General features: G+C 48.5%; 2 protein-coding genes across 3 annotated transcripts in view; one reads left to right on the top strand and one right to left on the bottom strand.

The window, feature by feature from the left end:
* Nucleotides 1-24329, top strand: part of TSPEAR (thrombospondin type laminin G domain and EAR repeats) — a 98439-nt gene that overhangs the window by 13592 nt on the left and 60518 nt on the right. Inside the window, exon 3 of the mRNA XM_088834813.1 lies at nt 21322-21542. Within this exon, the coding sequence (XP_088690939.1) occupies nt 21390-21542 (153 nt within the window). The 5' untranslated portion in view covers nt 21322-21389. The remainder of the gene's footprint in view (nt 1-21321; nt 21543-24329) is intronic.
* LOC129548552 (uncharacterized) lies at nt 7339-8111 on the bottom strand. 2 transcript variants are annotated; one of them, XM_088834811.1, is made up of 2 exons: nt 7705-8111; nt 7339-7611 (listed from the first exon to the last, which is right to left on the bottom strand). In XM_088834811.1, exons 1-2 carry the CDS (start codon nt 8056-8058, stop codon nt 7339-7341), a joined length of 627 nt encoding a protein of 208 aa, XP_088690937.1. In that variant the 5' UTR covers nt 8059-8111. The 2 variants fall into 2 exon arrangements, with proteins under 2 accessions (XP_088690937.1, XP_088690936.1); XM_088834810.1 differs by having other exon boundaries at nt 7339-7738; nt 7799-8111.

The raw sequence follows: 24329 nt of genomic DNA, 5'->3' as shown, positions 1-24329 counted from the left end.
GACTCAGAATATATTGCCCTTGAGAAGGAACTGAAGGTCCTTGACTTTATCTTAATGATTAAACTATTATTTAGTCTTATTGGACTGCTTTCCTTTGCTTCTGTTTTCTTACTTCTCTGATTAAAATTATTCTTTGGCTAAAGTTTTCTACAGACAAAAGGTAGACTGAAGGCATGGGGGTCAAGACCACAGGGTCCTGCTTCATTTCAGTACACAACGTTGAATTAATTTACATCCCTGATGCAGTAAAGTTGAACATTCAGATATCTTTTCTTGGGAGGTGGCTGTTCAAGTCATTTGATTTTTTAGTAGGGTTAATTGCATTTCTTACTGATTTGTGGAAATTTATTATGCATTCTGAATATGAGTTATCTTTGTATCTATGCAGTTTTGTTCCGGTAAATATATAATAACCGTCTGGCTGTAAAACAAAAACTAGAAAGCCCTGGTTTGTTATGTTTGTTGGTTTCCACGGTGTGGACACCCTCAGCTTTGCTACCAGTGTGATGTTATGAAATGCACAGTGATGCACGGTCAGCCCTCGAGAGCTGGTGCCAGTGGCTGCAGCCACCCCCCACAAGACAGTCACTCGCATCCAGCTCATCCAGGTCCAGGGCTGTGATTTTCATTTTCTTGAAGGTGTCCTTTTCAAGAAGTCAACTTCATAGAGGCATGATTTACATACTACAAAATGGACTTATTCAAAGTTTTATTTGCTGAGTTTTGGGAAGCGTGGACACCATGAGACCACAACCACAGCAAGATCTAATGCTCCCCCGTCATCCCCAGAGTTCCCGCGCGCTTCTTCAGAGTCAGTCCCACCGCTCCTGACCCGAACCAGAGCTCTCCTCTCCATCCAGACTACACCTGCCTTTTCTGAACTTGTGTGTAAATTGGAATATGCAGTATGGACTCTTTCCCCCAGCATGTTGCGGACTGTAAGTGTGTCTATGGTCACATTCTATCTTTGAAACGGCAAATGTGTGGAAATTCTGGTTCCTTCACTTCCTTGTGACACTGGGTGTCATTAGTTTTTTTAAATACAAGTCATTCCAATGGATGTGTGAGTTCATGGTGTCTTTCTTTTTTGAAAAATTTCATTTATTTATTTTTGACTATGATGGTTCTGTGTTGCTGCACGGGCTTTTTTTTTTTCCCTCTGTTGTGGAGAGCAGGGGCTACTTTCTAGTTGTGTGCCTGGGCTTCACATTGCAGTGGTTTCTCTTTTTGTGGAGCATGGGCTCTAGAGCACACAGGCTTCAGTAGTTGTGCCACACAGACTCAGTTGCTCCTTGGCGTGTGGGATCTCTCTGGATCAAGGGTTGAACCCATGTCTCCTGCATTGGCAGGCAGATTCTTTACCACTAGCCTCCAGGAAAGCCCCATGGTGTCTTTTGATGAATAGTTCTTTTTATTGGAGTATAGTGATTCAGTTATACATATATACATATTCTTTTTCATGTTGTTTTCCATTATGATTTATTACAGGATATTGGATATAGGTCCCTGTGCTGTACAGGAGAAGGCAATGGCACCCCACTCCAGTACTCTCGCCTGGAAAATCCCATGGATGGAGGAGCCTGGTAGGCTGCAGTCCATGGGGTCGCGAAGAGTCGGACAAGACTGAGCGATTTCACTTTCACGCATTGGAGAAGGAAATGGCAACCCACTCCAGTGTTCTTGCCTGGAGAATCCCAGGTCCGGCAGAGCCTGGTGGGCTGCCGTCTCTGGGGTCGCACAGAGTTGGACACGACTGAAGCGACTTAGCGGCGGCTGTACAGGAGGTCCTTATTGTTTATTTTATATATAGTAGTGTGTATTTCCTAATCCCCAACTCCTAAGTTATTCCTCATTCCACTTTCCCTTGGCAGCCACAAGTCTGTTCTCTATGTCTGTGAGTTTGTTTCAGTTTCATAAACAAGTTCATTTGTGTCATATTTTAGATTCACGCATAAGTGATGTTGTACAGTATTTGTCTTTGTCTGATGTACTTCACTTAGTCAGATAATCTCCATGTTGATTATGTATGATAAGGCCCATGTTGCTGCAAATGGCATTATCTCATTTTTAAAATTTTTTCATTCTTTTTTATATATATCACACCTTCTTTATCCATTCACCTATCAATGGACACGTAGGTGCTTCCGTGTCTTGGCTTTTGTAAACAGTGCTGCTATGAGCATGGAGATGCATATTTCTCTCCAAATTGCAGTTTTCTCTGGATATATGCCTAGGAGTGGGGTTGCTGTATCATATGGTAACTCAATTTTTAGTTTTTCAGGGAACCTCCATACTGTTCTCCATAGTGACTGAACCAATTTACATTCCCACTAACAGTGTAGGGAAGGTTCCCTTTTCTCCACACCCCCTCCAGCATTTACTATTTGTAGATTTTTAGATGATGGCCATTGTGACCATGTGAGGTGGTACCTCATTGTAGTTTTGATTTGCATTCCTCCAATAATTAGTGATGCTGAGCATCTTTTCGTGTGCCTGTGGCCCATCTGTATGTCTTCTTTGGAGAAATGTCTATTTAGATCTTCTGCCTACTTTTTGGGTTTTGTTGTTGTTGTTGTTGTTATTGAGTTGTATGAGCTATTTGTATATTTTGGAAATTAAGTCTTTATCAGTTGCATCATTTGAAAATATTTTCTCCCAGTCTATAGGTTGTCTTTTTGTTTATGGTTTTCTTTGCTGAGCAAAAGCTTATCAGTTTGATTTGGTCCTATTTGTTTATTTTTACTTTTATTTCTATTGCCTTGGGAGACTGACCTAAGAAATCATTGGTATGACTTATGTCAGAGAATGTTTTGCCTATGTTCCCTTCTAGGAATTTATGGTGTCATGTCTTATATTTGTGTTTTTAAGCCATTTTGAGTTTATTTTTGTGTAGGGTGTGACAATCTGTTCTAACTTCATTGATTTGCATATCGCTGTCCAGCTTTCCCAGCATGACTTGCTGAAAAGACTGTTTTTTCTCTGTTGTATATTCTTGCCTCCTTTGTTGAAGGTTACTTGACTGTAGGTGTGTGGATTTATTTCTGGGCTCTCCAGTCTGTTCTGTTGATCCATATCTGACCCATGTCTGTTTCTGTGCCAGTGCTGTGGTGTTTTGATTGCTATAACTTTGCCGTATTGTCTGAAGTCTTGAAGGCTATGCCTCCAGTTTTGTTCTTTTTCTTCAGGCTTGCTTTGACAATTCTGGGACTTTCATGGTACCATATCAATTTCAGAATTATTTGTTCTAGTTCTGTGGAAAATGTGGGTAATTAGATGGGGGTTACTTTAAATCTGTTGATTGCTTTGAGTCCCCTGGACTGTATGTATAGTCCACAGGGTTGCAAAGAGACGGACACGACTGAGTGATCTTCACTTCACTTTAATCTGTTGATTGCTTTGGGTAGCACAGTCATTTTAACAATATTAATTCTTCCAAACCAAGAACGTGGAATATCTTTTCACTTCTTTGAATCATCTTCAGTTTCCTTTATTGATATTTTATAGTTCTCTGCATATAAGTCTTTCACCTCTGTGATCAGGCTTATTTCCAAGTTGTGTCTTTTGTTGGGTACACTTTTAAAAGAATTTTATTTTCCTTTCCCTTTCCGATATGTCATTGTTAGTGTAAAGAAATGCAACCGATTTCTGTGTGTTGATCTTGTATTATGCTACCGTGCTGAACTCATTTATCAGTTCTAGTAGCTTTTGTGTGGAATCTTTATGGTTTTCCCTGTGTAGTATCATGTCATCTGCACATAATGACAGGTTTACCTCTCTGTGAATAGTTCTTAATTCTAATGAAGTCCAATTTATTGATACTTTTCTTTTATGCTTAATGTTTTTATGCCCTGCTTCAAAAGTCCTTGCCTACCACAGTGTCATGAAGACATTGTTCAGTGTATTATTCTCAGTTCAGTTCAGTTGCTCAGTCTTTGCGACCCCATGAACCACAGCACGCCAGGCCTCCCTGTCCATCACCAACTCCCAGAGTCCACCCAAACCCATGTCCATTGAGTCGGTGATACCATCCAACCATCTCATCCTCTGTCATCCCCTTCTCCTCCTGCCCTCAATCTTTCCCAGCATCACGGTCTTTTCAAATGAATCAGCTCTTCACATCAGGTGGCCAAAGTATTGGAGTTTCAGCTTTAGCATCAGTCCTTCCAGTGAACACCTAGGACTGATCTCCTTTAGGATGGACTGGTTGGATCTCCTTGTAGTCCAGTGGACTCTAAAGAGTCTTCTCCAACACCACAGTTCAAAAGCACCAATTCTTCGGCACTCAGCTTTCTTTATAGGCCAACCCTCACATCCATACATGACCACTGGAAAAACCATAACCTTGACTGGACGGACCTTTGTTGGCAAAGTAGTGTCTCTGCTTTTTAATATGCTGTCTAGGCTGGTCATAACTTTCCTTCCAAGGAGTAAGCGTCTTTTAATTTCATGGCTGTAATCACCATCTGCAGTGATTTTGGAGCTGCAAAAAATAAGTCTGACACTGTTTCCACTGTTTCTCCATCTATTTCCCATGACGTGATGGGACTGGATGCCTTGATCTTAGTTTTCTGAATGTTGAGCTTTAAGCCAACCTTTTCACTCTCCTCTTTCACTTTCATCAAGAGGCTCTTTAGTTCTTCTTCACTTTCTGCCATAAGGGTGGTGTCATCTGCATATCTGAGGTTATTGACATTTCTCCCAGCTCTTCAATGTTTTGCCTTCCACATTCAGCTCTGTAATCTACCTCCAGTCAATGTGTGTGTGTGTGTGCTGTGAGCATAGGCAAAGCTCACTTCCTCCCATGTGGATATCTGGACAACCAGTGGAACTTACTGCCCCCAAAAGCATTCCCCTATCTTCTCAAGTTCTTTTATAATCACTGCCATTCAAGTTTTGTACCTTTTCCTGCACTGATTCCAAGGTTGATATTTTCCTAGAAAATTACCATCTTCACCTAAAACTTTTGATTGTTTTGACGCACAGATGTAGCTTTTTCTCATAAACTTTTTTCTTTATCTTCAGTTAGTGTTTATTTATCAACATTTATGTTTATTTGTCAACATTTAAATTCTTTTATAGGTCTTTTAAAAGCAAATATTTAGTGTTGTTGTTTATGTTTACTATTTTGTTCTTAGTTCCTTAATTTTGCTAATTTATTTCTTTCCCTTCCTTTCTGAAGTTTTCCTCACTTTCTGAGTTGAGATTTTATTTTCAATCCCACCTACTCTGTGCTATATGTCTTTAAGGGTTTCATTTACTCCCTGAGTACTACTTTACCTAAACCACATGTGTCCTGGGGTGTAGTACTTGCTTCATTTATTTTCAAAGAGTTTGTAATTAGGTTTCTGTTTCCTCAACTGGTGTGCTAAGTAGCTTCAGTCATGTCCAACTCTTTGTGACCCTATGGACTGTAGCTCGACAGGCTCTTCTGTCCATGGGGATTCTCTAGGCAAGGATACTGTCGTGCATTGCCATGCCCTCCTCCAAGGGATCTGCCCCATCCAGGGATCTAACGTTTGTCTCTTATGTCTCCCGCATTGGTGGGTGGGTTCTTTACCACTAGCGCTACCTGGGAAGTGGAGAGACCACCTTTGAATTCTCTAGAGGAAATTTTCTTATTGCAAGTTTACCTTACTGAATTTGGCTCAGGAATGTGGTCTGTGTAACAGCTTTTTACTTTTCTAGGTAGTTTTTTTTTATTATGACATATTTCAGAAAGTATAGAAAATAGTATAATAAACACCCATGCATCTACAAATCAGTAACAAGTAACAAGTCTTTACATTTTGTCTAATTTACGGCACGTCACAGGTACCATGCATTCTCCACATGCCCCCACCAGGGGAGCCACTGTTCTGAGGCTGGCGTCTGTCATTCCCATGGATATTTTTGTAGTTTCATAGAGATGTTTATAGTTGTGGAGTCACAGTAGTGTTTTGAGCTGTTTATATGTATTACTCTGTATCTACTAATCAGCAATATGATTTTCTTTTTTTACTGGATGTTATGTTTTGGAATTTGCTCCTAGAAGTGTTTGCTGGTTCTGCTGTTTTAACCAGTGTGTATCCCCCTGTATGTACATGCTGTGGTTTAATTGTCCATTCTCCTACTGAGGGGCACTTAGATTATTTTCAGCATTGCTGCAAGAGGACCTGTGTGGGTTTCATGTGCAGACACGTGATATCATCTCCAGGAGGCCCCCGGGGGGTGGGGGGTAAGATGTGCACCTGTGCAGCTTTCCAAGGTGTTACTAACCTCCTCTGAAAACTGGAAACCTTGCCTGCATCTCAGAGCAGATCTTGTTTCCTATACTTCAGACCATGCTTGTTGTTATCAAACTTGAACACTTTTGCCAGTCTGATGGGTATTGGGGTCCCCAGGACCTCACCCATGTTTGGTGATCCCCTAGATCTCACAGGACTCAACACAGAGTAAATTAGCACAGGGACCATGGCCTGGGAAGAAGTCGAGGGGCGTTAGACACAGGTCTCCCGAGACCCTCCTGGCCAGGTCACAGGGGGTGCACTTGATCCGCCAGCAGGCAGCTCCTGGGAGACAAGCACCCAGGGAGTTTATCGGGGGCTGGTCACGTGGGCACCCTCTGCCTGGCACCAAGAGCCGAGCCCCGAGCGAGAGCAGGTGTGCGGCTCACACCTCACAGCTGCGCAGACGGTTGAGGCCCCCACGTGAGACCTCCCCACATGCACATTCCCTGCTCCCTGCTGCCTGGGGACAGTGTCCCGGGCCTGCTGTGAGCTCTCCTGCACAGGGCCACAGGGCTCATTTTTCTCGAGTGGGGGCTGCTGGACACCACTGAAGGGGAAGGAACAGGGAAGCCCTTGGGAGTGACCCAGGACCACCTTACCCGGGGGAGTGTCCATCAAGGGCCTTAGTTGGAAACAACAGAAATGAACTGTGGCTAAACTGATCAGGAAAGGAATTTATTGGAAGGGACTGACAGCTCACAGGCGAGGATAAATTGAAACCAGCTTAGGAACGAGTGGAGGAGCAGGGGTCGCACCAGAGCTCAGGGGACAAGGGCGAGACACCAAATACAGGCATTTATCTTCTCTTCCTTCATGCCTCGTGAGGCTCAAACCCCTGGGAGAGCTGGGCCGCCAACCCAGGCTGTGGAGGGAAGGGTGACACTGGACGGGGTCGGGGGAGGGGAGTCAACACTGGAAGAAGCAGGAGTGCCATTCCCAGGAAGGCTGACTCGACGGGGTTCACGGCAGGGCCGGGGCGGCGACAGGAGAGCTGTCTAGGCTCTCAGCAAGGAGCCCAAGGTTGCAGACGACTGTGAGCTCTCACACTGTGGGGTGACCTTGAGAGGAACACTCAGCAGCAGGGCCCCGGGGCCAAGGCGGGGACACAGCAGGCCGGGCGAGAGCATGCGGGCTGGCAGAGCAGGGACACGGAGGAAGGCAGGCGGCCGCAGCTGGGCTGGCAAGACGAGGTGGACACGCAGCAGGCAGGGCGGCACACAGGGCGGCAGAGGAGGGACACGGAGGAGGAGGGTCTGCAGCAGGATGAGGGGGCTGAACAGGGGGAACCTTCACAGCAGACAGGTGTGCAGTAGACGGGCCTGCAGCAGACAGGCTCACAGCAGGCCTGCTGGCAGGGGGAGGAGGTGCAGCAGGAGGGCTGGGAGCTGGACTGCTGGCAGCATGAGGAGGCTGAGCAGGGGGAGGCCTCACAGCAGACAGGCGTGCAGCAGACAGGCGTGCAGCAGACAGGCCTGCAGCAGACAGGTGTGCAGCAGACAGGCCTGCAGCAGACGGGCCTGCAGCAGACGGGCACACAGCAGGCCTGCTGGCAGGGGGAGGAGGTGCAGCAGGAGGGCTGGCAGCTAGACTGCTGGCAGCACGAGGCCGGGCAGGAGCTGCTGCAGGCTGGCTGGCAGCAGGGGCTGGACTCGCAGCTCACTGGGGCACAGAGGAGGGTCAGGCGGGGGGCCGGGGCGCAGCAGCTGGGGGCGCAGCAGGGAGGCTTGCAGCAACTTTCTGGACAGTCATAGCTCAGGTTGCTGGAGCAGACGGACAGGGTGGAGGTGGCCATGGTGGAGGTAGTGGGGCTGGAGGAGGGTTTGAGTGTGTGCGTGTGGGTGTGGGTGTGTGTATGTTTGTGAGGTGCTCAGGCTGTTGGCTTTATACCCCTCCTCTGGGTTGTGTGTTGTCCCTACAGAGGCTCACAACACCGTCTCTTCCTGATTGGTATTTGGAACCCTATGATCTCTCATTAGTGCCAGTTTTGTTTGGTTTTATGAGATACCGCTCAGCTCTTAAAACTCTTGAGTGTATCTGGAAGTCTGTTGACACATCCTGAGCACCTTTCAGTTCACTTCAGTTGCTCAGTCGTGTCTGACTCTGTGACCCCATGGACTGCAGCATGCCAGGCCTCCCTGTCCATCACCAACTCCTGGAGTTCTCTCAAACTCATGTCCATGAGCTCGGTGATGCCATCCAACCATCTCATCCTCTGTTGTCCCCGTCTCCTCCCGCCTTCTATCTTTCCCAGCATCGGGGTCTTTTCTAATGAGTCAATTCTTCGCATCAGGTGGCCAAAGTATTGGAGTTTCAGCTTCAACATCAGTCCTTCCAATGAATATTCATGACTGATCTCCTTTAGGATGGACTTGTTGGATCTCCTTGCAGTCCAAGGGACTCTCTAGAGTCTTCTCCAACACCACAGTTCAAAAGCATCAATTCTTTGGTGCTCAGCTTTCTTTATAGTCCACCTCTCACATCCATACATGACCACTGGAAAAACGATAGCTTTGACTAGACCGACCTTTGTTGGCAAAGTAATGTCTCTGCTTTTTAATATGCTGTCTAGGTTGGTCATAACTTTTATGATATTTATGACAGAACATAACATCAAGGTAGGAAGGGAGTATGTCTGCAGTAATGTTTAGGGTCTGCACTGACTGCATTTGAGATCCATCTAGCCTAACTCCACCTTCCCTGACTGACACCTGGGACCGCTGTGTGCACACCTGGGGACCTGCCTGTCTGTGCGGCAGGCTCAGAAAAGCAAAGATGAACAAGCCGAGCCCTGAGCTGCCAGCCTAGGAAAGTCAAGTTCTTGGTGCCCTGCGATGCTGTGACTAGCAGGTCCAGTGCAGTATGGTGTGCATCGGCCTGGAGGAGTGACACCTCACCCCTGTGGGAGGACTCTGGGGGCACTGATACTTCTGCTAAGTTTGGGTGCTCAAATTCTCACCCTTACTGACTCTTCTGTGTTTCCAACAATGCGACTCAGTCCAAGCCTCTTGACTCCTTGGAAGTCTATGAAAGGCAAGAGAGGGGTCTAGGATTTCAGTTAAATTGTGGGCTGAGTTGTCTGTCTGCATATTTTGAGTTATACAAATAAAATATATTTGAACCTGGCCTCTTGTGCTCAGGTTCCTGGCCTCTCTGGAGAGACAGGAGCTCATCATATAGACTGGGAATGCATGAGATAGAGAGAGAAACAGACACACACACACAGAGGAAGAGAAGAGAGAGATGTCTGTTTCCATCTATGATAAGGAGCCAGTGCCAGATACACTTCTGCTGAGGAGAACTTGGAAAGCTGGATAAAACTCAAACATCTGTTCAAAGCTTTGGAGGGCTGCTGATCAAACTAAGAATTGAGAGGCAAACTTGTTGAATGTTAGGGGACTTTAGAGGGGTGAGCCAGCTTTTCCTGATGGCTTTTTCCTGAAATGTGGCTGACGAGTCTTGGCATTGGGTGCACAGAAGAGAAACATGGCCAAAGGCTGCAACGACAATGAAGAGAAGCCAGCAGAGCTCCCGAGATCTCAGGGGGCTGGAGAAAATTACATGGGGTTTGTGAACATGGAGGCAGCAAGGACTCGAGGGGACAAGATCCCAGACAAATGGGAGCTAGGTCTCTAGAAATGTAGATTGAGCCCTCAAGGCATCTGCCAAGTTTCATACTGTGCAGGGAAGATACTTAGAAGGTCATCAGAAAGCCACTGAAAGCCAAGCAGAGTTTTTGCAGTCTCTACCAAGGAGACAAAACCCAGAGTTAAGACTAGTCAAAAAGGGGCAGCTCTCGGCCAGGACCCCAAAGAGCTCAGTCCTAGGAGTGGTAAAAACAGACATAGACCAGTGCTTACAGAGTCTGCCTCCCAGCCTCACAACAATAACAGTCCTCTGCCACACCCAAGCCACCTGCCCAGGGTGTGGCAAATCTCTTCAAAAGAAGAGAAACCTTCAGAGCTGCTAGGAGTTTGCATATACAACCTCAGCCATTCAATCCTGGATGACAGTCATGCCAAGGAATAGCACCAAGAGACAAAACAGACAGTAGAAACAAACCCATGCGTGACACAGCATTAGAGTTGTCAGACACAGCTTTTTAAAATAATTGTGATGAATATGCTTAAGAAAACAGATGTAAGGATGGATGGTTTTATCTAAAACTGAAATATATATTAAAAAAAGTAAGTAGAAATTCTGGACTCAATGTAACAACAGTATTTATGACTTGATAGGTGGATTTAATAGTAGAAGAGACAGCCAGAGGGTGGATTACTGATAGAAGCTATGAAGCATTTAGGATGAGGTTAGAGCGTAAAAAGAAGGGAAAGTAACTGAATAAATATGGGAGAACGTGAAGCAATTTCCCTTTTTTTCTTCCTCCTTGGAGCCCAAAATGAAAGCAAGAGATATAATGGGGGATATTTGAAGAGATCTTGGTAAATCTTTTTCTAAAACAAAGATTCAAGCTACAAATTCAAGCAATAATATAAACCTTAAAAGAACTAAATATTAACGAAGTCACACCTAAGTGGATCATAATGAAGCTGATGGAAGTCAAAGATAAAGACTAACTGTTGAAAACAATCAGAGGAAAATTAAACATTAACTTCATAGTTGCAGCAGAAGATTTATAGTAGTTTTCCCATCAGAAAAGAGGAAATTTAGGAGGCAATGAGAGGGCATCTTTAAGGGGCTGAAAGAAAATAACTGCAAACTGTAAGAACACCATCAAAGGTGATGGTAAAACAAAATGATGCCAGACAAAAACTGAGCAAATTCAACACCAGAAGACCAACTTAAAATTAGCATTAAAGAGAAATCTCCAGGTAGAATGACTGAAAGGCAGACAGGCTTGCAGCAGACAGGTGTGCAATACACAGGCGTTTTGGCAGGTGTGTACAGACAGATGTGTAACAAACAGGTGTTTAACAGGCTTGAAGCAGACAGGTGTGCAACAGACCACTGTGTAACAGACAGGTGTGCGACTGACAGGCTTGCAGCAGATTGGTGTGCAGCAGTGCATGCCCAGTCACTCAGCTGTGTCTCCGTCTGACCTCGTGGACGTAGCCCACCAGGCTTCTCTGTCCATGGGACTTTTCAGGCAAGAATACTGGAGTGGGGTGCCATTTCCTACACCAGGGGATCTTCCCTGTGCAATAGACAGGGGTGTGACAGACAGGTGTGCAACAAACAGGTGTGTAACAGGCTTGCAGCAGACAGGTGTGCAACAGTGCATGCTCAGCCACTCAGTCGTGTCCGGCTCTTCATGGACTGTAGCTCACCAGGCTCCTCTGTCCATGGGAATTTTCAGACAAGAATACTGGAGTGGGGTGCCATTTCCTCCTCCAGGGGATCTTCCCTGTGCAGCAGACGGGCACACAGCAGGCCTGCTGGCAGAGGGAGGAGGTGCAGCAGGAGGGCTGGCAGCTAGACTGCTGGCCGCAGGAGGCCGGGCAGGAACAGCTACAGGCTAGTTGGCAGCAGGGGCTGGACTCACAGCTCACTGGGGCGCAGAGGAGGGTCATGCGGGGGGCCGGGGTGCAGCAGTTGGGGGCGCAGCAGGGGGGCTCGCAGCAGCTCTCTGGACAGTTGACCTCCTCCGCCCACCAGGAGGAGCCGGCGCAGGAGTCACAGGGCCCGGGCAGACAGACCCGGCTGGCTGCTGTAGCAAGGTGGAGGCAGCCATGGTGGTGGCGGAGGGGCTGGAGGAAGGTGAGGATGTGAGTGTGTGCGTGAGTGTATGTGTGAAGTGTCCGGGCCGCTGTTTTTTGTTTCCCCTCCTGGTGTGTGTATTGTCCTGGGGGAGATTCTACACCCTCCCTCCTGGTCGCTATTGAGAGCAGATTCAGAGAACAAGTGGCAGCTGTTTCTGTCCCAGGAGCTCAGCAATCTCTTGAAGTCAGCTTGGAAAGTACTTGTTTCTGGCCTAGAAGGCAACCCTGGGTGGAGTGTAAGCCATCCTGTTGTTTTCACCAGTGTCACTAGGGGCAGAGGTGGACCCGCGTCTGCGGGCGCTGTGTCCTGGCCCGGTCAGGGTGAGCGCTGCTGGGGTTGCCGGGCTGGCTGAACAATGTCGTGTGGCTGGAAGGTCAGAGAGGAGGTGTGTTTGGTTCTAAATAAAGATACTGTGAGTCCTGGTCTGCAGGCAGCCCTGGCCCAGCTTTCAAGGCAGCAGTGACAGCCCCACGGACTGGCTGGCTCACACAATATGAATGGGTTCTTAGTCTGGATGTCAGACGTCGGAGGTTAACACCATCTGAGGCTCTGGGGGACAAGCTGTCCCAGGGTCTCTTAGCTCTCCCCTGGATTCTGGGACTTTTCTGGCAATTCTTGGGGTTCCATCACTTGTAGAAGCATCACCCTGATCTCTGCTTCCATCATCACAGGGCATTTTCCACATGGGCACGTGTCTGCGTCCAAACTTCCCCTTTCTATGAGGACACGAGTCAGGTGGGATTGAGAGACACCCTGAAGACCTCATTGTACCTTTATTAACCCACCGAGACCCTATTTCCAAATAAGGTCAAACTCACAGGTACTGGGGCTGGGGCAGCAGCATCTTCTCAGGAGGCAACCAGCCCCTAGTAAGTGCTGTCCCTGCCCTGAGGCTGACTGAAGGCCAGGCTCTGGGTGGAAGGAGGAGTCGAGCTGGTGTCCTTTCTCCTTCCTTGGGGACAGTCGTGAAGGGCGGGGTGCAGGGGTGCAGGACATGTTCAGAGCACACAAAGGCCTTCTGCTGGTCCAGGCGTGGTCTGAGCTCGTGGGGTGATTTTTTTAGTTTATTTTATGGAATAACCACACAAGGAACACAAAGAAGTCACATATGCCCCTCTCCGGCTTTCTCTAGTGTTAACATCACATGGTAGTGTAGATCAGCTACCAAGTCTTTGAAACCAGCATTGGGACATCACTATTCACTAACCCTTCATGGATCACAGCCTTGTTGTGGCAATGGGGCCTGGGTAACTCAATGAAACTATAAGCCATGCTATGTCGGGCCACCCAAGACAGACGAGTCGTTTGTCAGAAGAGTTCTGACAATACGTGGTCCACTAGAGAAGGAAATGGCAAACCGTTCCAGTATTCTTACCGCAAGAACCCCACAAACAGTATGAAAAGTTTTTCTACGAACAAGAGGCAGGTGGAGGACGTGGAGGGAGGGTCTGTCCCAAGAAGGGTCCTAATCAGTTACGGTCTCTGCCTATCAAGGAATTGGTCCATTTCATCTAAAATTCGAATATGTAGGCGTAATGCTATTTGTGGAGTCTCTTCTTTATCCTTTTAATTCCTCCTTTTAAAATTTTATTTTATTGAAGTATAACCGACTTACAATCTTATATTAACTTCTGCTGTACAGCAAAGTGATTCAGTTATACACACATATATATATGTATTCATTTTCAAATTCTTTTCCATTATGGTTTAATCACAGGATATGGAACATAGTTGCCTGTGCTCTGAATGACACCTTGCTGTTAATCCATCCTATAGATAATAGTTTGCATCTGTTAATCCCAAACTCCCAATCCGTCCCTTCCCCTCTCCCCTCTCCCTTGGCAACCAGTCTTTTCTCTATGTCTGTGAGTCTGTTTCCTTTTAGTTTTTGAAAAATGTCCAGCGATATCTCATTTTTCATTTTTTGCCATTGATCCATAGTTTCTTCTCATTCCACCGCCCCCGCCATCGTCTGGTAGAAGTTTATCAATTTTATTGATCTTCTCGAAGACCCAGCTTTGGTTTCAGTGAATTTTCCTTTTGTTTCAGTCACACTGATTTCCATCCTTCTCCTCCCTTCTGCTCACGGTGGGTTCCGTTTGCCCTTTTAGTTTAAGTTTCTCCAATTGAAGCCTCTGTGGTTGACTTGAGACGGTCCTCCTTTCCTCCTGGGAGCACTGGAACCACAGACCTTCCTCGCCTCCAGCGCATCCACACGCCTCTCTGTGCTGGCCATTCTGGTTTGTAACCGGAGGCTTGGAATGGTCTGGTCTCCATGGCTCTTTTCACTCTGATTCCATCATTGCACGAGTTTTCAGGATAATAGAGTCAGGGCACTCGCACACACAGGATTTGGAAGCAGCCGAGCCCCTGGTTGCTGAGAGTTTGGACTTCCACCTCCTGCAGCCCGAGGCCACTGCAGCCCCAGTCATCACTGTCGTGTTTTCACTCACCAGGAGGACGTGCGATAAGGGAACACAGAAAGCTGGCTGGATCAGAGGATAATCGCACCCTGCAGGAGTGAGCCGTGTTTCTATTGCAAAGGTCCCTGGGGCGGGTGCTGTCCCTCCATCCTGGCCTCACCCACCTCTGCTCCTGGCAGGAGAAGACTGGGAGGAGGCTCTCTGGACCAGTAGCGGTGACTTCTGTGGGTGGGACCCTGCGGGCAGCTGAGCATCCTGTCTCAACCCCCATTGTCCGTGTGCCGGCCCCGCTGCCTGCATGATGCGCTTGCTGTCTTTGTCTCCTGAATATCCAGGCGCCCAGTGAGGTCAGGCAGTTGCTGGACCCTATAGAGAACATCCGAAAAAGGTGAAAACGGAAGATTCAGGTTTGGACTGCAAGTGTGTGGCTGGGAGATGGACTGGTTCCACTCCATGTGTGGACTTCCCTGTGTCAGCTGACTGAGAGATCCTGGAAGCCCTGTTACCTGTTTACACGACGTGAACTAAAGTCAGCTGCTTGCCAGCCACCTGGCACTTAGGGGACCTGCTTGCAGTCCCAGCAGCTGTCCTGTCATAGGCAGACACAGAGCCTCTCGCAAATTCACAGGAATGTTAAAGTGTGACCTACAAAGTGGCCTAGCGCAGGACTGCTCTGGCCTTGCGGGGTGGACGGTCCATCTGCCCGTCACTGGGAGGCAGTCTGACTCGGGGGCAGCTCCTGCCTGACTGACGATGTTCCAGTCCCTCCCGAAACCCCACAGGAAAGGGGGTCCAGGCTGAGAGGTCAGGTTGCAGGAGAGCTCGGCGCCAAGGCCACGGTCATCGCTGTACCCTCTGATGGGCCCTCTGGACAACTTCCCGCATTCTGAGAGCCCTTGGCTCTGGGGCTAATGCAGACCTTGGAGGGTGACGAGGGAGGGGATGTGTGTGAGTTTAAAAGTGTGGATGCAGGAGAAAGGCTTAGCCCAAGTTGACCCCAGGGGCTCTTCACGCCTGCTGGTCATTCACTGCTGGTGTCCTGCTCTCTTGACACCTCCCCTGTAGCTTCCGTGGCCCGGTCACCAGGCAGCTGTGGCTTTCCAGGCTGTGGATGTCCCAGGGACACACCAGGCTCAAGCCGAGACAGCCCGTCCCATTCGAAGCCCAGCCGCCCAGCCCAGCCTCCCTCCACATCCCTTCAGCACCTTTTAAAAAAGTGAAGAAAAGTCGATTTAAACACAGAACAGGGATAGGAACCATTTTCCCCTTTTGTGCTCTGTCTTTTATTTAAATTGAAATCTGGTTGATTTACAATATTGTCAATTTCTTCTGTACAGTGAAGCGATTCCGTTATACTATATATAGGTGCCTTCTCAGATTCTTTTTCATTAGGGTTTATGATAGGATACTGAATCTGATTGCCTGTGCTCTGCAGTGATACCTTGTTGTTCTTCCATCCTACATACAATGGTTTGCATCTGCCGATCCCAAACTCCCAATCCTCCCCTCTCCCACCCCACTTCTTGGCAACCGCAGATCTGTTCTGTGTGTCTGTTTCTATTTTGCAGATAAGTTCATTTGTGTTACACATTAGGTTCCAGATATAAATGACATCATAAGGTATTGTCTTTGTGTGAGTTTCTCCGCCTAGTATAATACTCTCTGGTTTCACCTATGTTGTGCAAATGGCATTAATTTGTTCTTTTTTGTGGCTGAGTAACATTCCACTGTGTATATGCAGCACATCTTACATATACTGCTCACCTGTAAGATGGGTGAGTAGGTTGTTGCTGGGCTCCATCTGTGTATTATGTCCTGTTTCCTTTTTTAACCAGTGTAATAGGGGGAAATGATACCTTGTTGCTGTTTAATTTGCTTTTGTCTGACTGATCAGGCTGTTTGGGCTGTTTCTTTCTCAGGTTGCCTGCCTTTGGGCAATGACTGTTCCTGTGTTTTCCTTGCTGGTGTCCTGGGTGTCTTCCTCCTGCTGTGTGTTAACTCCTTGTCAGTTTTAAATCCCACCCGGGCTCTGTTGTGCAAATACGGCCTGGCCCATGGTGTCCTTTCTTGGGCAGAAATTCTTGTTTTGATGTGAGCAGATGATCCAGCTTCCTTCTGATGGTTTGTGTCTAGTGTTGAGAAGCCTTCCTTAACTTCAGGTCACAAAGGCAGCCCCCAACCTCTCCCTCGAACTTGGAGGTCCCTCTTCCAACCCTGCCTGGGGCTGACTCTGTGCGCCCTGTTCAGGGAGGAATGGGCCTGGGTTTTTCTCTCTGCTGAACCCCAACTTTCCCATCACCACCCACAGGTCAACCACCCCTGCTTACTAATTGTACCTCCGTGGCGCCTGAACTGCTGTCATATTGCCCGGCAGTGTCTGAGCTCTCGGTTAACCCCATCACTGGTCCATCTGCCTCTCCTTGGGCCCAAACTGGACTCTCTGTTGCTAGGGCAGTGTGGTCAGTCTCGCTGCCCTGCAGGGACCCCTGATTCTTGGAAATGAACTTGCTCCTAGTCCCTGAGCTCCCAGTGAACTCAATGAAATCCAGAGTCAAGAGGACCTTATTGGCTGTCTGGTCTCCCTCCCTTCCCACCTCTAATGGAGGAGCCATCTTAGAGACCATCTGAAGCTGGCCTGTGGCTCACACCTGGGCATCCAACAAAGGCAGTTGTTCCTCGCCGACCCCACCTAATGAATAACCTCAGTCTTCATGGTCCCCATACAGGAGGCTTCCCTAAGGGACTGTTCTTGGCCATGAGGAGCCTGGCTTCTGGCCAAAAACGCTTTGCATACTCTCTTGGCCAACCTCAGGCCTCCCCACAGGCCTTTCCAGGATGCTGTCCTGCCCAGGCCTGGGACACAGCCAGGCACTGCAGTCCTGGAGGGAGTTCTGTGTCCCCAACCCCAGGCCTCCTCTCAGGGCTCCTGTGAAGACACTTCCACACTCCAGCCCTTCCTTCTGCTCCCTCTCCAGCCCTGGGGCTCATTCTGCAGGAGGCTTTTGTCCCAGGGTCCCCGGCCTGGCGCCAGTGGGCTTCCTTCCAGGGGGAGATAGGGTTTTGCTTTCTGCCTTGTCTGTTGCTGTGATCAGCTCCTCCAGCCCCAGGTTGCTCAGCTCTTTCTTCAGCTGTGCTGAGTACCTGACAGGGCCGGTCACCACCTTCCCATCTTACAGATGAGGCAACTGAGGCTCAGAAGGTGCAGCGAGTCAATCGTGGGCCAGCTCTTATGAGGCTGAGGTCGGAGTTAGGACCTATGTGTAGCCAGCTTTGAGTTCATCTCTTTGCAGCTGCTACATCCTCTCTGCTAAATTATGAGCACCTGGGGACACCTGTTTATTTTAGAAACTGGCATTTCAAGGAGCTTTTGTGGAATGGACCAAGACCACCCAAAGGAGAACAAGCCCGTCTATCCCTGGCTCCAGCAGGCAGTCTGCCACCGTCACCCGGGTTTGGCAGAGGCTCGGGCACAGCCTGGAGTGGACAGAAAGGCCTGGGTGTGGTCTGATGGAGGCTCTTGGCGTGGGAAGCAGGGTGGACCAGAGCTGTGCCCATGTGCCCTGGTCAAAGAGCAGGTCTGGTTTTCTCCGTGTGGCCCTGAACTGAACATGGGGACAAATGTTAGGGAAGCTGCTGGTCACTGACCACGTTCTGGGCAACAGTGCAAAGGCTGTGGGCCGGCTTCCAGGCTGGTCACTGCAAAGGTTGTAGGGCAGACCTCTCTGGCCACGTGTCTATGGCTTGGCCATCGTCTGTCTGCGTGTCCAGCCTCCCAGGAGGTGCTGGTGACCAAGCCACATCTATTAGAGTTATCTTGCTGGACTCCATCACTGCGTGTCCAGATGTCCTTTGTGAACTCTGACCTTTATGAAATCAGTCACTCAGTGGTTCCTGCATCAGCGGGACTTCCCCAGGAAGATGAACGCACCGTCTCTTTAACCTGCAGAACCCTCTGCAGGGCAGGGTGTGGACGAGGCGCAGAGAGAGAGAGCCTGTGTGGACAGAGGCCTGCCAGGGCAGAGGCTGCTCGGGCTGCGTGGTGGGTAGTAGAGTGGTGGTGGGGGGAGGCAGGAAGAGGCTGCCTCAGTTAACAATGGAGGGAGAGGCTTGAGGTGGGATTAGTGGAATCCAGGTCTCCCAAGTTGCCCTGCCTGGGGCTTGGCCAGGTCAAGTCATGTCTTGGCAGCTGGGCGGCCTGCCTGGTGGAGGGCCCATATTTCCTGAAGGAGGGGCTGGACCCCTGTGGGGCCACAGTTAAAACCTTGACAGTGGGCCCACTGCCAGGCAGGGCCCATGTATCCTGTGTCTCTCATTTTGGGGGTGAATTTAGGGTGAGCAGTGTTCACTTACAGCCCCAGGCTCTCCAGGGGCCCTGCCCAGGTACAATCTCACCCCTCACCTGGGCAGCCCAAGGCTGGGGTCAGGATCTGGCTCCCAAAACAGACTCCCCTCCACCTCCGACCCTGGCATCTGTCTGGGAACCCTGCCTCTGACACACACAGCTAATGTTCCTGACCTCGACGTTCGGGTACATCAGAGCCCAAGCCATGAGTAGTGTAGTTTGCAGCATGCGTGCTTTCCAAAGCGAAGCCCCCCACCATGTGCCGCTTCTCATGTTCAGTGGTGGAAATGACGATTGTGATCTGCCCTCCCATCACGGAGCAGCATCCATCCCTCCCTCACCACATCCCCCAGAGGGTCTTGCCTGTCTGTCCTCCCAGACCCTGCTCAGGCCACCACATCCCTGGGTCCCAAGCGCTGCTGCCCAGCTGGCGTGAGCCTCAAATTGGTGTCCAGCCTGCCCTCAGTCCTTGCACCCTTGGGCACGTCCACACCCGGTGGGTGCCTCCAGGCACACGAGGATGCCCCTTGGCCCTCTCCAGGAGGACGTCAGCATCCCTGGCTGTGCCCCAGGCTTGATGGCCCTTAACTCTGAAACTTGTTGAGCACTGGGGGTGGGACAGTGTGGTCTGATTTTAAGAGCCCGAGTTCCTTGCCTGTTGAGGCCACCCACTTTCCCTGTAAGAATTTCCTGCCTTCTGGGTAGAATCCCCCTGTTCTTTGGACCTCGCCCCTCGCCCCGCCCACCCCGGTCTGTTCTGGTCCCTCTCACCGCTGACCTTCCATGTTTCATGCTCTGACTTTGAGTGGCTGTGGCCTGCAATGCAGGAGACCCTGGTTCAATTCCTGGGTTGGGAAGGCCTGCTGGAGAAGGGATAGGCTACCCACTCCAGTATTCTTGGGCTTCCCTTGTGGCTTAGCTGGTAAAGAATCCATCTGCAATGTGGAGGACCTGGGTTTGATCCCTGGGTTGGGAAGATCCCCTGGAGAAGGGAAAGGCTACCCACTCCAGTATTCTGACCTGGAGAATTCCATGGACTGTATAGTTCATGGGGTGGCAAAGAGGCAGACACAACTGAGTGACTTTCACTTCACTTCACTCCTCTCTTCTCTGGACTCAATATTTTTCCTCTGAACTGGTTTGGAGAGACCTTTTTTCAGTGGTCATGTATGGATGTGACAGTTGGACTATAAAGAAAGCTGAGTGCAGAAGAATTGATGCTTTTGAACTGTGGTGTTGGAGAAGACTCTTGAGAGTCCCTTGGACTGCAAGGAGATCCAACCAGTCCATCCTAAAGGAGATCAGTCATGAGTGTTCATTGGAAGGACTGATGTTGAAGCTGAAACTGCAATACTTTGGCCACCTGATGTGAAGAGCACTCATTTGAAAAGACCCTGATGCTGGGAAAGATTGAGGGCAAGAGAAGAAGGGGACGACAGAGGATGAGATGGTTGGATGGCATCACCGACTCAATGGACATGGGTTTGGGTGGACTCCGGGAGTTGGTGATGGACAGGAGGCCTGGCGTGCTGTGATTCATGGGGTCGCAAAGAGTCGGACATGACTGAGTGACTGAACTGAACTGAACTTCCCTTCCTAAATCCCCTGAATTTAATGGAGAAAACACGCTCCTTGTCTTCTGCCTCATCCACCCCGTTTGTGACATCCCGCCCCTGGGAGCCTCCACAAAGCCCTCTCTGGTAACCCTTTGGGGCCGTGCAGGGCAGGGGCAGCCTTGGGGTGGGTGGGGTGTGCACTAGGTGTGTCCTTTGCTCTCATGGCCGCAGCCCTGCTGACTTGCTGACCCATTCCCATAGTGCCCTGACCGCTAGCTCCATGTCAGGCTCAGGCCTCCTAGCAGGACCTCCAGGCCCCAAGGGAGACAGCTCTGGGGAGTGGCTTTTCATTTGCCTATCTCTTATCCCAGCCACAGCCTGACACATGGTGGCCAAATCTGGAAGGGTCCAAGGGGCAGCCATGGGCACTGCCCTGAGCCAGTCCTTCCCTACCAATGTGGGGCCAGGAGGTAGTGGGGTTGACACGACCCCCACCGCTAGTCACAGATACTCACCCGGCTCCCCTCCATCCTTTCGTACCATCTGGCCTTGGGTGTATTTTGTCTGATGACCTTGAACTTCAGAACAGGAGCCTGCCTGCTCCTCTACAGTGTGTGGAGGAAGCAGTGTCCAGGCCAGAGTGAGTCCAGGTCTTGTCAGGTGCCCGCTCTCCAGCAGCACAGGGAACCTCACAGACGGCTCTGCGGGGCACAGATGCGGTACCTGCCACGTCCAGACCCGGATGCTTCCCACATGGGAGCCTGTCTCCTGCACCTGGGGCGAGGCGGGGACTTCCTTGACCTCCAGCAGGCCCAGCACAGCGCCTGGCAGTCGGAGGACAGGGTGGAGGCGTGGGGAGGAGAGGTCACGGCAGACGCATTGGGTTGTAAGCTCTCCATGCCCCTGTCTGCTCACTGGTTAGAGGGAAGTTGTGACACGCAGCTTGAGGGCTCTTGTGAAGATGCTGAAGTCACACCCAGGCACTCTGTAACCCACCTATGATTTCCTTGACACAGACCTGCGGCCCCTGGATGTGCTGGCAGAGGCGATCCCTCCCGATGGCTCTGCAGTCGGGGTAAGGGTGATGCAGGTCCAAGGCGCACGAGGACTCCAGCTCTCAGCCGCCGCGCCCCATGCCCTGAGCTTCCCTGCCTCGAGGATTTTCTTCAGATGTGACCTCTTCCCGGAGGAATTTTCCATTGTTGTGACCTTGAAAGTCCCCAGCCTCCCCCCTAAGGTCAGTGACTCCTCCTGCTCTACCTGTAGAATGACCCCTGTGCCTTTGTGTGTTCCCAATGCCGGAGTGTGCAGAGGCCACGACTGGCCCATCAAGAGGTCAAGAGTGGCCGGCCTTGGTAGGTACTGAGGTGCCCATTGCTGTGAGTGTGCAGGCAGAGCCTCTATGACCGTCTCCAGAGGTCTGTACAGCAACTGTAACTTTCTGGTGTGCTGAGCTGTCAAAGGCAAGGGATGCTGCTGCAGGTTTTACTTTGACATCCTATGGCAGGAAATGTGAACAAAATAACAAAACATACCCTTCTGGGGTCTGCTTACCTGTGATTTGCAGTCCCATCCACCTCAGATCTAGCTAACACCCCCACCCTCTCCTGCCAGGACGGGAGTGCTCTGGAAGGTTCCTCAGGGTCCAGGAGAGGCACTTGCTAGGCATGCAACCCATCCTTAACGTTCCAAGTCAGGATTCTCCATTTTCTCATAGCAGAGTCCACGCGGGCTCAGTTGTGTCCGACTCTTTGCAACTCCATGGACTGTAGCCCACCAGGCTCCTCTGTCCATGGAATTTTCCAGGGAAGAATACTGGAGTGGGTTGCCATTTCCTCCTCCAGGAGAACTTCCCGACCCAGGGATTGAACCCATGTCTCCTGTGTCTCCTACATTGGCAGGTGGATGCTTTACCACTGAGCCACCTGGAAAGCTCCATCCTTCCATAACCGAGACTCTCGCTGTGGGTTTTCTGTCACCTGTGATTCCATCCTGATACTCCCCAGGGACTTCTGCTCGTGCATCCTCTCTGCTTTCATTCCGTGCAATCCACCTGCAAACCCAACTGCTGAGTTTTCAGCTCCAGCCATTGCGTTTTCAGTACTGTAATTCCCATTGTCTTCTGTTTTATGTAATTCCAGTTCTCAGGTAAAAGTCTTTGTCATGTCAGCTACTTTCTTGAACAAGATCCAATCCACGGGTCTCCCAGAAAATTGACTCCATCTCTTTATTTCCTGTGATTCTCAGTAACTGTTTAAAAACAGGTTTGTCTAACATTTCCTTCACTGTAAAACATCTAGATTTGGATATAAGGAAAGCCTTGTTTTCTCTGTGTGGTTCAGCTACTTTCCATCTGGCATTATGTGTTCAAATTTACATTTATCTATTAAAATTGCCATTTCGTTAGACATTTTTCATGCACAATAGATTTAAGTTGTGTCTGAAAGTATCTCTTGTGCTTTTTTGATTTTGCTGACTTTAAAAGGATTAATCTGGGCAGACATTATGAAAAGGAAAGGCCGCATTTAATATATTTTTTGGATTTAGTAGGACAAATGATAACTGGTTAACCTTGAGGCGACTGTTGTACAGTGGTTGTGCACATCCTTCAAAACACTGTGGAAGAGGATGTTTCTCCTTGTGGCACACGAGAGGACTAGATGGTGAGCCCTGCTATTCATGGTTTAAAGCGTGTGTTCACTTCAAAGCATTAAACAATTGCCATAATAGGTGAGAATTTGGATTTCTGTTGGATTTTTATTAATTTGCTTTATTTTGAATTGTGTGCACTACCATTCCTACTTCAGTTTGATATCAGTGTTGAAAAATTACCAGTTATATTTGCTGTTTATCATCTATTTGTAGATTAGGATTAAAATGGAATTAATCCATTTTTAAAGCTGTGTGAATTTTTCTAAAACAGGAACAACTATTTGCAATATGGGTTTTCATTAAACCAATTATAACTTTTATTATTAGCAATTGAGAAGCACATGTTCATATAGTGATGTAAAACTGTATTAATGAGTATTTGGTAAATTCCAACAGGCTTTCTCCCATTAGCGTAATTTTGTGCTGTACAATTAAGTTACATTACAACTCTACTTTTGGATAACATTCATTGATTAACAATAAAGTGACAAAAGCTCATGCCTTCACGGTTCACTGTTGTTATTTAACATGAATTTCTTGTATATATTTCCTGAAAATTATAATCTCTAATAGATCTGTAAATTATTATATTTTTAAAATGAGAAGTGATTAGGAAAAAGTTTAAAATCCTCATACATGTACTCTTTCCTGAAAATTATATATCATTTTTGGTATGGAAGTAATAGTGATTGTTAATTTTCTTGAGAAATTAAATTATTAAAGATCAGCCCTCTTCCTAATAGAATATCATATAAGATTTCTAGTCATTGCTCTTATTGTATAGTGAGTGTTTAGTTTTCCTAAGGAAGAAACAGTTTCATTGTCATTGATTAATCTCACTGTTAAAATGTTAATTTTCTCTAAAGAGCTATATATTAAGTGCTTCTTATTAATTATCATAAAGATTATTCCTAAAGAATCAAGTGATAAATCTATTCTAAGAAAAATAAAAGCCAGGTGTCTTCTCAGTTCATAATAAAATTTGTCACTTTATTATTAAAAAAATAAAAATAAAAAAAATAAAAACAGGTTTGTTGAGCTGTGATTCAGATATCTGAGGTACACATGTCAGGGGCGTTGGGTGCAGACAACCTCCAAGTGCAACCCTCACCACAGCCTGTTACCTCAGAAGGAAGCCCTTAGCCCGTTGGCTCCCACCCTTCACCCCACACTCCACACCCCCAGCCCTAGCAGCAACCCACTGACTTTACATTATCTTTGGGTTTGCGTGGACATTTCTTGGCCCTGGAATCGTATAACACGCGGTCCTCGTAACTGGCTTATGTAGGAAGTGCTCAAGGTTCACCCGTGTGGTGGCGTGTGTCAGTGCTTCTTCCCTTTTTGTGGCCACGCCATAGATTACTGTGAGGAT

The sequence above is a fragment of the Moschus berezovskii genome, chromosome 1, assembly GCF_049115385.1.
Source record: "Moschus berezovskii isolate FMDL1 chromosome 1, NW_MosBer_1.0, whole genome shotgun sequence".
Taxonomy (NCBI): Eukaryota; Metazoa; Chordata; class Mammalia; order Artiodactyla; family Moschidae; genus Moschus; species Moschus berezovskii.
Note: the sequence above shows the minus strand (reverse complement) of the source record. Positions and strands in the feature narration are given on the sequence as shown.

Bases quoted from the DNA above. Each gene is read 5' to 3' on its own strand.
- LOC129548552 (XM_088834810.1), bottom strand. From the start codon at position 8,058: ATGGCCACCTCCACCCTGTCCGTCTGCTCCAGCAACCTGAGCTATGAC. The intron at 7,739-7,798 runs GCCCGTCTGCTG...TGTCTGCTGCAG, and splicing joins TGCCAGCAGGCCTGCTGTGT to GCCTGTCTGCTGCACGCCTG.